The sequence below is a fragment of the Bison bison genome, unplaced genomic scaffold (assembly GCF_000754665.1).
Source record: "Bison bison bison isolate TAMUID 2011002044 unplaced genomic scaffold, Bison_UMD1.0 scf7180017864473, whole genome shotgun sequence".
NCBI lineage: Eukaryota > Metazoa > Chordata > Mammalia > Artiodactyla > Bovidae > Bison > Bison bison.
In genome coordinates this window covers 13,543,635-13,558,049 of record NW_011495034.1, presented here as the reverse complement: position 1 = coordinate 13,558,049, position 14,415 = coordinate 13,543,635, and the positions used below count along the sequence as shown (strand labels likewise).

At 34.4% G+C, this 14,415-nt stretch overlaps 1 protein-coding gene across 1 annotated transcript in view; it reads left to right on the top strand.

The window, feature by feature from the left end:
- RFX6 (regulatory factor X, 6) overlaps window positions 1-14,415 on the top strand; it is a 122,433-nt gene that overhangs the window by 70,907 nt on the left and 37,111 nt on the right. Inside the window, exons 2-4 of the mRNA XM_010861812.1 lie at window positions 201-357; window positions 3,064-3,187; window positions 4,920-4,981. Coding sequence (XP_010860114.1) covers window positions 203-357; window positions 3,064-3,187; window positions 4,920-4,981 — 341 coding nt within the window. The 5' untranslated portion in view covers window positions 201-202. The remainder of the gene's footprint in view (window positions 1-200; window positions 358-3,063; window positions 3,188-4,919; window positions 4,982-14,415) is intronic.

Sequence of the window (14,415 nt, the reverse complement as noted above, 5' to 3'; positions counted from 1 at the left end):
ATAATAAAGATAAACACATCGCAAACGTACATGTGTTTCCCCTAGGAAAATGCTGGTCGAATAGAAATTAAGTCAAAGGGATTTTGTATAACTCCTCCGAACCCCCATAGGCCACCCCGTTTGACCCCAAGATACATTTAGAGCTAATTAATTGATTTTATATTCTGTTTTCCTTTATCATCTTTTCAACTGGCAATCAGAAATGCATTTAAGCAATGGTAACTTTTCCTCCGAAGAAGAGGATGCGGATAATCCAGACAGCAAAACTAAAGCAACCGATCCACACCTCTCACAGAAGAAAACCATCACGCAGATTATGAAGGATAAAAAGAAGCAGACCCAGCTCACCCTGCAGTGGTAAGGCTCCCTCAAGAGTACCTATAACACCTGTTGAATTTTTAAAGTCAGTATATTCAGATTCTTTGCTTTTCTCCATTTGGTTTTCAAACTTTCTTGGAGGAGTTTAAAAGACCAATTAGAAATTCATCCAAAAATTGTTTTCACTGAATGTTTCGTATAGAGACATATCCTGGTACGGGTGAAAAATGATCTGCAATGCAAATAAAAATCATCACTTTGTTCACTATTGGCTAACTTCTTTGTAATTTCTTTGTTGTAATTTCATTATTGTAATTTCTTTGAATGTAAGCAATAATGAATTTTTAATAACTTATTTGTTCAACATGCAATCAACTCATAAACTTTTATGTTTATAAAACATGAATTTTAAAAATAACTTAAAAAGAGGAAGGATCTTAACATTACCTTTTACTATAGAGCGCAAATTCAAAATTGTGTATCAATTGTGTATCAGTTCAGCCATATGATGAAATATGTTTGAACTAGAAGACATAGATCAATCAGTTAAAATGGTGCTATTAACTTAAATAAATATTCAACTATTTTAAAAGTAGCTTTTATATATGATTTATTACAGTGAATATCACTAATTAGATTTTGTGGAAAATCTTCTAAAACCAAGAGTTTATCAATAGGCTCTCTAAGGTCCTACAGAACCTTTTATAATATTGTTTCAAAAGGAGGAGGAATCTAAAGTAGAAACATAATATTAAACTTCCCTATGTAGGGTAAAGAAATTTCCTCCCAAATTCCAAATAGGATGCAAATAAGTTAAAATGTCTATTTGCTGATAAGTTACACAATCTGTTTATATGTAAAATGTGATCTAAATCTTAGAAAAATACAATAGAAAAATCAGTATCTTAATAAAAACTAGTACATTTTATTTCATTTAAACATTGAATTACAATTTGCATATACTAAATGTTTGTGATTGTGTCCTTAATTCTTCCAAACATTTGAAGTACAACCTTAATATCCTTCTAAAATTATGGCTAATCTATTGAAGTTGATATCTCATTTATTAGTTAAGAATATACTAGAGCAATAAATAATTGAGCTAACTATCTTAAATATTTAGGAAACAGCTGTTTTCTTTAGGTTAATTGGGGCAAAAAGGTTTTGACTTCAGATATATTATGAAGGTTTTTTGAATGATCACTTCCATTCAATTTGAGTGAATGGAAACAAATTTGGGTTTTTATTTTATAAATATAAATACATTACAATTAAAGAAAAAAGTCATATCCAAAATTAAGATTGTATTTATGTCTAGGATTAGTCAGTATTTTGAAGACAAAAACAATGCCAACACCAGGTGAAAAAGTGGACATTATATGTGTCATTTAAATATAGTTTAAATAGTTGAGTATTTCTCAGTAATTTTCATATGTTTTGAGGCTATAAAATGTCATCATTTTTGTTTGAACTTTCCACACTCTCACCCCCTCCCAAAGAGATATATAGTTTTTAAAAAACCTAGTGGAGTTATTCACCTTTTGATAATTTTCCCTTACGATTACAGATTATAGTGGGGATGTTAAAAATTAGAATTAAAAATTAAAGTGAAAAAATCTGCCTGAGTAGCTTCAATTTTCACTCTTAGCTAGGTGTTTGGTTTTATGTATGCAGATTTTACTTGGATTTCCATCTTTCTATGACAAAGGATAAAAGGAACCAAATCCCAGGAAACACATCTTGTAGCTTTCATCTCACGCACCTTGGGAACATGTTAAATCAGAGATCTTGAAGAGTTTCACTCAGTTTTAACCTAAATGTATATTCTATATTGCATTGCTCTTGTATAGTAGTAATTATGATTTTACTGTACATAAAAAGAATGTAAGTAAATTTTAACCATTATTATCTACTGAAAGGGTAGAAGAATTGAGAGTAGAATCCACAAGTTCTGATTTCTTGATGGCTGTTCAGGTATTTGTAACACTTAAATATATGTTATTACATTTATATAAATTGTGTGCAGTTGCAATTGCTGGTATCCAAATTAAGTGGAATTATTTCTAAATTTTCAAAGATTATATGATTATGTTTATAATATAGAACTGAATTTAGTGTCATGTTTGGTGGCATCTATAGAGAATAACATGTTTTGTGAGTACAGGATCTTTTAGGTAATTATAAGTACTGATTACAGCAAAAAAGGGTAGATAGAAATAAATCGGTACTATTTCAAACTTAAAGTTAATGTATTCTTATGTATTTTGCAAATAAATGTGTCACCATACTTCCCCAACTATTCAATGTTCATAGCCAGTTTGTGAGTGAGTAAGAGATTGTAGGCATTCGCCAACCTGAAGCCTCTCAAGAATGTTATTTTAAAAATCCATCACCTTCAATTTCACTATTCATATTTGGTTATCACAGAGCAAAGCCTGATGAACAGTGAAGATTTACTCAGGAGTAAGGCTTATTCGGGCACATGGACCAGGCAGAAGTGATTTTGTCTTAGCCATGGGTGTTTTAACTGCACTAACAGGTGTTCATTGAGGTTCTTGTTCTTCTAACTTTAATCCTTGTGATTATATTTTCAATATTATCCAGAATAAAAGAAGTCTACTTATGTCTGCTCATGAACACATTTATATAGAGTCTGTGTTCAAAAGGAGCATTAAAACAATGTGAGGGGGAAGGAAAGAAGAAATAAAGAAAAGGTCTGAACTAATTCTTTGCCCTTTTTCTTAGGCTTGAAGAGAACTACATTGTATGTGAAGGAGTTTGCTTACCACGGTGCATCCTTTATGCACACTATTTAGATTTCTGCAGGAAAGAGAAATTAGAGCCAGCCTGCGCGGCCACCTTTGGAAAGGTAAATAACACATTTTGACTATACTGCCTTACAACTAAAGTCATATGAGGCAGACAGTATGGAAACAAACTTAACTGTTCAAGTTTTCTTACAGAATATTAAGAAATCTGTTTGTAAATGAAATCTCTTAAGGACTGTATTTGGAACTACTCTATGTTTAATGTAGATTTTACCTACTATTTGTTTTACCTTGAACTGTAATTCTATATGTTTTAAATATTAGAACCCTGGCTACCAGATTTAATGTGACCTTAAAAGAAGCTTCAGATAAGTTCCATTCCCTTCAAAGAGGGATACATTAAAAAGAATGATATGGCCTGTACTGAGAAGCAAAATTAAGTGGAAATGACAAGTATCTTGTTAATATAATTGGTGATTGCATTTATTCTATCTCATAAACAGTTCTCTTAATTCTCCATTTGCTCTTATGTATATTTATACCCCAAACTCCCGAGACGTTGTGACAGGATTGGTTAAATTTCTCTCCTTTAAAAACATTCCTTTTTACTGAACCTGTGTGGTTAGGATGGGAATCGCTATAACTGATTGCTACTGTATTTACATACATGGGACTCATTTTAAGAATTTGGAAACAGTATCTATCTCTTGAGAAAGTCTTGTTTTTTCAGATTCTTGTCCTGCTCTATTGTCTTAAAAAATCTCAGATATCCCAGAAAAATTGGAACTTTAGATCTCAACTATTACATCTCTTATCAACTGAAATCCAAATTCTAACCTGTAGAGGGACTCATTGTATTAGAAAATAATGATGACTATCATCTGGCTTCTCAGTTTTTTTTTTTTTAATAAAATAATTTATGAATTTATTTTGAAAACTTATCTGTTTACAGCACACAGTATGATAAGGGCATGGTAATCCAGTGATTTTGGTTCCAGCCTAGGCTCTAATTTGTTGGGAGACCTGAAAAGCACTTAACCTCCTGAAAACTCAGTTCACTCATTCTATAAAATGAGGAGGTTGCATAAGACGACTTCTAATATCCATTTTAGCTGTAATATTTTACTAGGCCTCCTTATGATAGTAATTCTTAACTGTTTGGGGCGCCATGAAACACTGAAGATATGATAAGAACTACAGAACCAGTCCTCAAGAAATTGATGCACATTAATGCATAAAGTCTGCCATGGAGTCTTTAGAAGATCATGTCTAGATCTCCTAAGATTCAGGTTAAAAGTGCTGTTTTATGCAGAAGAGATTTTTGTTCATGACTCAAGCACTAATTTTTAGTCAGTTTAGAGAAAAAGAATTTAAAACACTGAAATTTGAAACCAAAGAAAAGAAAAAATTTAAAACACTGCTGTGGAGATCTGGTAAGACAAAGAAAATTTCCATGTCCTTTCAGAGCTGGAGATAGATATTTAATTTGGGTGAATCTCTGCAAAGAATTACTATAAAGAAACTCAAAATTTCCCACAAACTATATAAATAAAGTAATAATTGTTCTAGTAATAATATCAAGCAAGAGCACATATTGGTATAATCTGCTTTGGAAATTGAGAAAAGGGCAATGGAACAATATCATCAAAAAAAAAATACCTCTCTCCCTGTGCAGATGTGTCATTATGTATCAAAATGTGTATGACATTATTTTTTCCAGACTAAATATTTACTCAAAGCTCAACATTTGTTTTCTAGAATTAATTGATCATGGGAGGCTTGCAATAGAACCCCACACCTTCTAAAAACTAAAGTAATTGACTTTCTTTTCAGACAATTCGTCAAAAATTTCCCCTCTTGACGACTCGGCGGCTCGGAACAAGAGGCCATTCAAAGTAAGGCACATGAATAAGCACATTTCAGATCTGTACACATGGTACCTTATACATGAGGACTAACACAGTGTGAAACAAGGATTGTCTTTATCGGTGAATAGAACTAGGTATTCTCTTCTTGATAAAGCAGAGAACTGCTTTACTAACTATTAAGACCTAAAAAGAAAAAAATAAATGGATTTTAGAATAATGTTTAAAAAGCTAAATTTACACAGAAAAATCATTTTTTTCTGGTGAAATAATCTTTATTTTATTTTACATTATTATTTAATTTTGGCTGTACAGGATCTTTGTTGCTCTCGGGCTTTTCTCTAGCGAGTGGGGGCTACTCTGCAGCTGTGGTGCACAGGCTTCTCATTGCGGTGGGCTCACTTGTTGCAGAACACAGACTCGAGGGTGCATGGGCTTCAGTAGCTGTGGTTCCTGGGCTCTAAAGCACAGACTCAATAGGTGTAGTGCACAGGCTGTTGCTCCATGTCATGTGGGATCTTCTCAGACCAAGAATCGAACTTGTGTCTCCTGCATGGGCAGGCGGACTCTATACCACTGAGCCACCAGGGAAGTCCTCTGGTGGAATAATCTAAATGAATCATTTTTACAACCTTAAAGCCATGGCTGAAGGTACCAGCATCATGAAAAGGAAATGCAAATGGATGCCTAAGTGACTGGGTGGAATCCACACACTTCCAAAGATCAGGAAGGGGAGGGAGGGATTGAACATGGTCCAGGTTCTTCCTCTGTTTTTTTTTTTCCCAGATAATAATTTATTTATATCGCCCTGTTTTCCATTCAAGACAAATGACAGGCACAAATGACTCAATGGAAATATAAATATAAAACGAACAGTCACGTTTTCTCTCTGTTGATAACATTAGCTTTTGCTTATCTCTCGTGACAATCTCTGCAGAACCTTCAGCTACAGGTTCCTGTTCATCCATTATTTCTTTTGTCCACCATTTTTTTTTAGTTTTTCCTTTCCTAATGTCTACAAACATATTCAGATCTCTTCTGTGTTGATAAAAATAAAATTATCTCAAACCTGCTATACTCTTCAATATTGCTGTTATTTTTCTTCTCTTTGCTATTTCTTGAGAGTAGCTATCTGTTCACTTACCTTACCACTGATCACATACCTCTGTCTCGTCCATTTCTTTACCTGGACAAAAACTCAATGGCTCGTTTTTACTGTTGCTGATCTTCCTAGGCACCTGTCTAGAGTTTGAATCCACTGATAATGTCCTCTTAAAATAAATAAATGCATAAAGCTTCCTCTATGGCCTTTCTGTCACACCACTATCAAGTCTTTTTCCCTCTTCTGCCGTTTATTTTCCAGTTTATCCAGTGTCTCTTTCTGCCCTAACATCTAGTCCAGCGTAGTCCAAAAAAATATAATGCGACCACATATTTAATTCAAAATTTTCTAGAAGCCACGTTAAAAAATAAGATGAGACAGATGAGATTGATTTTAATATTTTTTTAAGCCAACATATCCAAAACATGATAATTTGACCATATAAAAAATAAAATTATTGATGAGATATTTTACATTCTTTCTTTTCTACCAGTGTTTGAGATCCCATGTGTATTTTATAGCTACACTACATAGCAATTCAGACTAGTCACATTTCAGATGGCTCAGTAATAGACATGTGATCTGTGGTATTCTCTTGGCTAGCTCAGCCTTAGTCATTTGCCGAAAAAAATAGATCCTATTTTATTATGAATTCTCTTGAATCTGTGTCTCTCTCCATTCATACTTTCAAAACCTGACCTTGACCCTGTCTTTCTAGTCTGTTCAGTACAGTTCTCATCTTGACCTTGTGAAGTTCAGATTCAATCTTTTCTCTGTCATCCTCAGACACTTTCACCTGCTCTTGACAAACTTTTCTAACCTCGACATTAAAGGCCCATTACGATTTAGTGCCAAACCATTTTCTTACCTTATTATCTGCTCCTCACTTTTCAGCATGCAGCCTGTGCTCTCACCAGTTTATTGATCACTTAGTTCCCTTTGCTTCCCTCTCAACTGCCACTGTTTTGTTCTTGCTGTCTTCCTCCATGGAAGATCTCCTTTTCCCTAGAAGGGAACGGAACCCCTATCCATTTAAAAGAATGTCTCCTGAACTTCCTCTTCTTTTGAATCTTTTCTTTGCCTCTTGACATTTTGTAGGCTTTTTCTTTGCACCCTCATGGGAGAAGGCAATGGCACCCCACTCCAGTACTCTTGCCTGGAAAATCCCATGGATGGAGGAGCCTGGTGGGCTGCAGCCCATGAAGTCGCTAAGAGTCGGACATGACTGAGTGACTTGACTTTCACTTTTCACTTTCATGCATTGGAGAAGGAAATGGCAACCCACTCCAGTATTCTTGCCTGGAGAATCCCAGGGACAGGGGAGCCTGGTGGGCTGCCGTCTATGGGGTTGCACAGAGTCGGACACAACTGAAGTGATTTAGCAGCAGCAGCAGCAGCAGTTTTTGATACCTATCCTAGTGGGAAATTAACTTATCTCCTCCTCTCAAAAGATAGTGTTTTGAAGATAGAGACTTTGTCTCACCCATTCTTGTATTCGTCCTGTGGTCTGCTATGTAATAGATTGGACTCCCCTGGTGAAAGTGAAAGTTGCTCAGTCGTGTCCGACTCTTTGCAACCCCATGGACTATTCGGTCCATGGAATTCTCCAGGCCAGAATACTGGAATTGGTAGTATTCTCCTTCTTCAGGGGATCTTCAAGCCTGGGATTGAACCCAGATCTTCCGCATTGTAGGTGGATTCCTTACCAGCTGAGCCACAAGAGAAGCCCAGGATTTCCTTGCTGGATCAGTGGTAAGGAATCCACTGGCCAACGCAGGAGATGTGGGTTTGATTCCTGGGTTGGGTAGACCCCTCAGAGAAGGAAATAGTGACCCACTTGAGTATACTTTCCTGGGAAATCCCATGGACAGAGGAGTCTGGTGGGCTACAGTTGAAGGGGTAGCAGAAGAGTCGGACACAACTTAGCAACAAAACAAAAACAATATAATAGATTATCAATTAATATCTATTTCACTGATTCCTGTTAATGTTAATAGTATTGTGACCTGAGAAATGAAATGCCAGATTGAAAAAGACAAAGTTGGCTCATTCCTTCTAACCAAATCAGCTTTTTTTCAAAGTTGAATCAGTTTAACTGGCTAATTTCTACTGAATTTGATTCCTGCTGAACTGTGTAGGGAGATAAAAGATTAAATAGTGTTTGAGGTAAATAGACAGTGGAAAAAGAGGCTAAGCAATGCAGAGAAATCCTCTTCACGGGGTCTACAAGAGGATAAGCAGGCAGGCTGCAGAGAAAGTCAATTAATCCTAGAAAGAGCCTTTAGGATTAGGAATGAATCATTAACCTTGTCCATTGTGACAGTGAGGCTCCCGTGTGTAGGTTTATGTTGTAAAACAATATGTAGTGACTTCAGGGAGTTTGTTTGGTATCGAACAGCTGATGCCCAAGAGCATAGCATTAACAATTTGAATTTGTTCCTACTTTGCTGATATGCCATTTGCTTTTTATAAATTGCATATTATACTTTTGGTACTTGATATCATGGGGACATTTTTTTCTTTGTATCAGCTAAGTATGTTGAAAGATATGGCAAGCTGTAGAGTTTGTATATTTTGTCATTGTTCATATTTTGATGTAATTATTCTTAGTGAGATGATTTTCCTGACTTTTTCATTTCCAAGAAATACTCTTAGACTTTTTTTTAATCTTAGAAGATAATATATCAAGAGGTAGAGTCACCTAGTGGTCAGGATTATGAGGTTTAAAGTTGAACAAATCTGAGCTTTAATCCCATATTCCCATATATAACTGGGTGAGTTGTTCAGCTTTTTATCAAGAAATTGGCTATGCCATTAGCTATTGGATTTGGTATGAGAATTAAATGAAAAAAGTATAGAAATGAATGGAGACATGAATATGCTTTCAACCTTGCTATCCTTAATAGTAAAGAATTATTATTAATAGTAATATGAAATTAATAATATATTATTCACAGTGCATCCAAAAATCAGCAATGCAACTAAAAGTTATTACTTATCGAGCACTACACACACATGCACACATACACACTCACTCTCTAATCTTTACGATGACAATACAAGATTGGAATTACTGTGTTTTGCAAAGGAGGAAACTGCAGTTCAAAGATCACTGACTTGCCCAAGGCTATGTAGGTACTATAACATAAAAATGTTGGCATTTAAATCAACGTTTATTTGGCTCTAAAGTTTGTGCTTTAACAACTGATAAAATTTCTTCTCTCCAATATGTCATATCAAAAAGTTGTATAATTGAACTTTTGAGATTTTGAGGTATACATTTTATTTATTTTTTCTGATATAGCAGTTGTAAATGTTCATTAATATATTAGACTCTTCTTCAAAGAGCTAACAACATTTCTCAAGCATCAACATAAGGCATTTAAAATTATTTTATATTTATTTAGACATATTTTTGTTTTCTATAAAAGCAAATTTGTAGCACAAACAGTTTTACATTCTGCTTTGAATTTTTGTCCAAAATTTCTCTATGTTGGCATATTATCTTTACAATCATCGTTTCTACTGGCTGTTTAATATTTCAAAAATTTGCCTTTTATGAAAAAATATTTTTATGTGTTTGGAAATGTGAAAAATTGATAAAACAAATATAAATGAAGAAGTAAGCATGTTTTGGAGAAACAAGATTTATAATTTCTCCCAATTTTACTAGTAATTTTGGAAAACTTTTTGTTGTCATTTTTATAATAGTGCCCAGAATGTATAATCACTAAATATCTATTAAATTATTTCTAACATATGAATAAATTTAGTATTAATTTATTTATAAGTAAATAAATAATAAACACAGTCCTCCATCCTTCCATTCACTCTCACCATCTCCTTCCTGCCAAGGAAACTAACAATCCCAATGGCAGTTTCTGCATGTTCTCAATACCAGTATAAAAACTGACTTTGCTTTTGAGGTTTTTTTCTCTCTTCTCTTTGATTCACCACCAATGTCAATAATATACTTTGATTTTCTTTCCTGTGCAAAATTTTTAAATTTAGATTTTGAATAAATAGAAATGGATCAAAATTCTATAGGTACAAAGAATGTTTAATGAAAAGTAATTTCTGCCTATTTTATATCATGAAAGTATTATTTTGAATATAGTATATTATGGATTTTTATTGATGTACAAAGCATGGTGCTAAAGAGTTTTAGACAATAGTAAAATAGGGTACATACTGTCAAAAAACTTTCACTATTAATATTCATGTATTCAGTAAACATTTTACTTTGTGTCCTGGTGCTGACTAAGCCCTAGAGATACAATGATTAGCAAAAGAGTCTGTGTCCCACCCTTGCTCAAAACCGCTCAGCAGGATAAGGGAAAAGACAGGGGAACCCACTGAGCAGATTTCATGAGACTTCATGCACACAGTAAACTGTTTGATTTGAAGTTACATTTTAATTTCTTGTAGACTTTGATCAGTCAAATCTCGGTTTTCAGACATGACAGATAAAAGCTATTATCTTATTTATTAGTAGTGATTTAGTGGGTTAATAAAACTGATATGGCAGCTGCTCTTATCATAGTAAGTTATTGCAAGGCCCTGAACAGCTTAATCCCATCATTTCCTTATCAGTTATCATTTGTCTAATGTAAACTAACATCAGGGCTACTAGCTCAGTGGGAACATATGTTTCAGGAATTCTATATAATGACAAAATGGAAAAGAAGACTTATAGGTGTAGGTATAAACTGATCATCAAATGAAGGAAAGTATTGGACACAAAGTAAATATTTTAGTACTAAAAAGAGGAGCAATAATTTCATTTGTCCTATTAAAATATAACGCACTCACTTTAAAATGTGGACATAAAAATTAATGAATAATTTTTCACCATTCCTAAAATGTAAATGATGTCTGTCACCTGATACAAGGCAAAGGACAGTTGATGCTAATGAATGAACACAATTTTGTTAATCACAAGGACTACTTGTATTATGCAAATGTTTTATTAGCTAAATTAGGTAATCATACCCAGGATTCTTAAGCAGTCATCATATATCTTTTAGGATAAAAATGGATAAAAATCATATAGGGAGAAAGAACTGTGAAATATTTGGAAATAGAGTAACCTACAGGATAGGCATTGTCTATTGGTATATAAGTTAAAAAAACTATTTATCCCATAGTGAGGCAAACCTCACTTTTTTATTCAACATTTACCTGTATGTATTCTGATTATGTTAGAATATTTCTGGCAAATATTTCCTAGCAAGATTTATTTTAGGGTAATATTTTAACAACAAATAATGATATAAAATGTTGCAAGTGAGATGAAAAAATTCACATATGTTTTGTTTGAAATTACTCTCCCTTGTTTATGAGTTTTATCTTCAGCTGTTAGGAAGACAGAGAGCTGCTCAATTATCTCTCTCAAAGACACTAAATCATCACTCAGATGATAATACGTTCCTAGTTAGACTAAAAGGAAGATTAAAGGGGAAAGATTATTTTACTGGCACTAGAAGAAACTGGATATGAAGTGTGCTAAAGCATTACAATGGTCATTGCAAAATATTGAGATTTATATTTCTAGCAATTTCTAGCCTTTTCACCTAAATACACTGACTGCCATGTCCTTTATATACATTGTTCAGATATACAACTTTTGTTCAACTCCAATATTTTACCAGTAACCTGAAAAGGCACAGTCTTAGAAAGCAGTTATTGAAAACTATTGGCTTTAAGAAAATGTGTGTTTTATCAGTTTCTAGATTTCTAGCAGAACACATTGGTCCAATAAATGAGGATTTTTCTATACATTAATTTCTAAAGGGGAATACAATGAAGGGAAAGATAAAATTCCCTTCCTCTAAATCTTACTGGTCAGTAGGAGAGAGAAGCTGTGTGTGCTCATACCAGTAGTACGAGATACAAAGCTACATGGGATAACTGACCAAGAGTTCGAAGGACAGAGAAATTAATTTTACCTAAGATACCATGCAAAACTTGCTTGAATCATGGATAACAAGTGAGGACGTGTAGGAAGAAGGCATTCCCAGAGCAGAGCTCAACAAGATAAAAGCACGAAGGGAGGAAAGCACACATTGTTTAAAGAAAGCAAGGAACTCAGAAAGAGAGAAATTGTCTTTATTATTATTCAGTATAAATAGTTACCACCTATTAAGCGACTATTACATGTAAAGAACTTTACGTATACTTCACCTTGAATTTCCACAGCAGCCTGCAAGTAAAGTAATATTTATTTTACTTTACTTTATAGGTAAACTATATATTCAATAAATGTAATAGTTTATTATTATTATTATTCACAAAAGTGAAAGTGAAGCCTCTCAGTTGTGTCTGACTCTTTGCAACCCCATGGACTGTAGCCTACGAGGCTCCTCCATCCATGGGATTCTCCAGGCAAGAATACTAGAGTGGGTTGCCATTTCCTTCTCCAAGAGATCTTCCCGACCCAGGGATTGAACCCGGGTCTCCCTAAATCATTCAGTACTTGTGGTAGAGTTAAAGGAATTAGTCAATTTCCTCACGTCACATTAGACAAGAGATTTTAGAATCTCTATCAAATTTTAAATTGTACTGTGTTTTTAAGTGTATGATACTGTATGCATGCCCTTTATTAACAAATTCTTGTTTTTAACATTTTCTTTATGATATATTGTTATTTTTAACTTTTTTCATGTGATGAATTTATTTATTCAACAAGTGTTTATTACCTTTATAGGGAGCTTATATTCTAGAGGGTATGTTTGTTTACATATAGAATTTCAAATATGAAACATTCAGACCAATGGTATTGTTCTTAATGACTCAAGTTAGCTATTAATTCTTAATGATTAATGCTGAAGTTGGAGAGGGAATGTGTCTGCTGAGTGCAAGCATGTTTGAACTATATTTCATCTAAGAATTTCTAACTATAAATTAAATTAAGATGCAGTGTAATTTTGTATCATGAGTATGGAGGGAACATGATCTCACAGAGAGTGCTCTGTGGAGCTTCGGGTTTGAATTTTGTCTTCAAACTCATAACCTTTCACACAACTTATTCAGAAAAATCACATAACCTTTTTGAACTTTGCTTTGAAATGGAAATATTACTTTACCTGCAGGCTGCTGTGGAATTTTGAGGTGAAGTATAGGTAAAATTCTTTACATGTAATAGTTGCTCAATAAGTGGTAACTGTTTATACTCTTATTGACTATCACCTGCTTCAGTTTTAACACATGTTAGTTTGCAATTCTTTCTTTGCATGCTTCCCCCCGCCCCACAAGACTACCCACTCCCCCAGGGCGGAAACCCTCATCAGTATCTTTTTGAATCATTAGCTCCTAGCACACAGTAAGCCTTGGATACATGTTTGAAAGAGTGTTCACTCTTTCACTAGTTCCTTGTTGGCCAGCATATTTATAAGGTTGTGCTCATGTAACATGCTCAAGTACATCAACATGTCTCAATTATGAGACATTGCTAATGAGAAAAGGGCTGGCTGCTTCTCCCTTCTAGAGTGGAAAATTGCTGACCAATTACCTTCTTCAGGTGTCAATGTATATCTGGTTGATGGTGTCATTTATATGTGACCTATGAATAAAATACATTACTTAAAAGATTTTTTTTTAGATATAACATCTTGATTCTCATTGTAGGTGGAGGTATTAAATACTTCTATTTTTAAGGATGTGTGTGTGCTTAGTTGCTCAGTTGTGTCCGACTCTTTGCGACCCCATGGACTGTAGTGAGCCAGGCTCCTCTGTCCATGGGGATTCTCCAGGCAAGAATACTGGAGTGAGTTGCCATGCCCTCTTCCAGGAGATCTTCCTGACCCAGGGATCGAACCCAGGTCTCCCGCATTGCAGGTGGATTTTTTACCATCTGAGCAACCAGGGAAACCCATTTTTAAAGATATTCTGTCTTAATGATAAGAAGGGAGGAAGCAAAATAATAGCTGTTTTATAAGAATAAGGAACAAATGAATTGTGTAATAAAAAATCCTTTCCTTAAAAATATAAAGTAAAAAAAGGATTACAAATCCGTTAGTATTTTGGGGGGTCCTAAAGGATGTTGCAATTTTTACAAAAAGTGATCATCAAGTGATATTTTTAAATGGAAGTAAAGTTTGCCTAAGGGTTTTTCAGTGTGGTCGCTGCTCTGTGACTGGCAGGCAGCTGGGCTCAAGAAGCCATGAACCAGGGTGAAATGCAGAAACGTATAGGTTCCTGGTTGATTATCCAGGTCTGGTTTTTAATCATTGTGTTGACAGCTCACACGGTGGTCAGGATACAGTGTGCCAGCTAATATTTGCTGAACTCATGGTTATCCCTTTGATTTGTCTTACAAATGTTGTCTACCACATGTGAAGGCAAGTAGTTTCTTCTCAGTTTA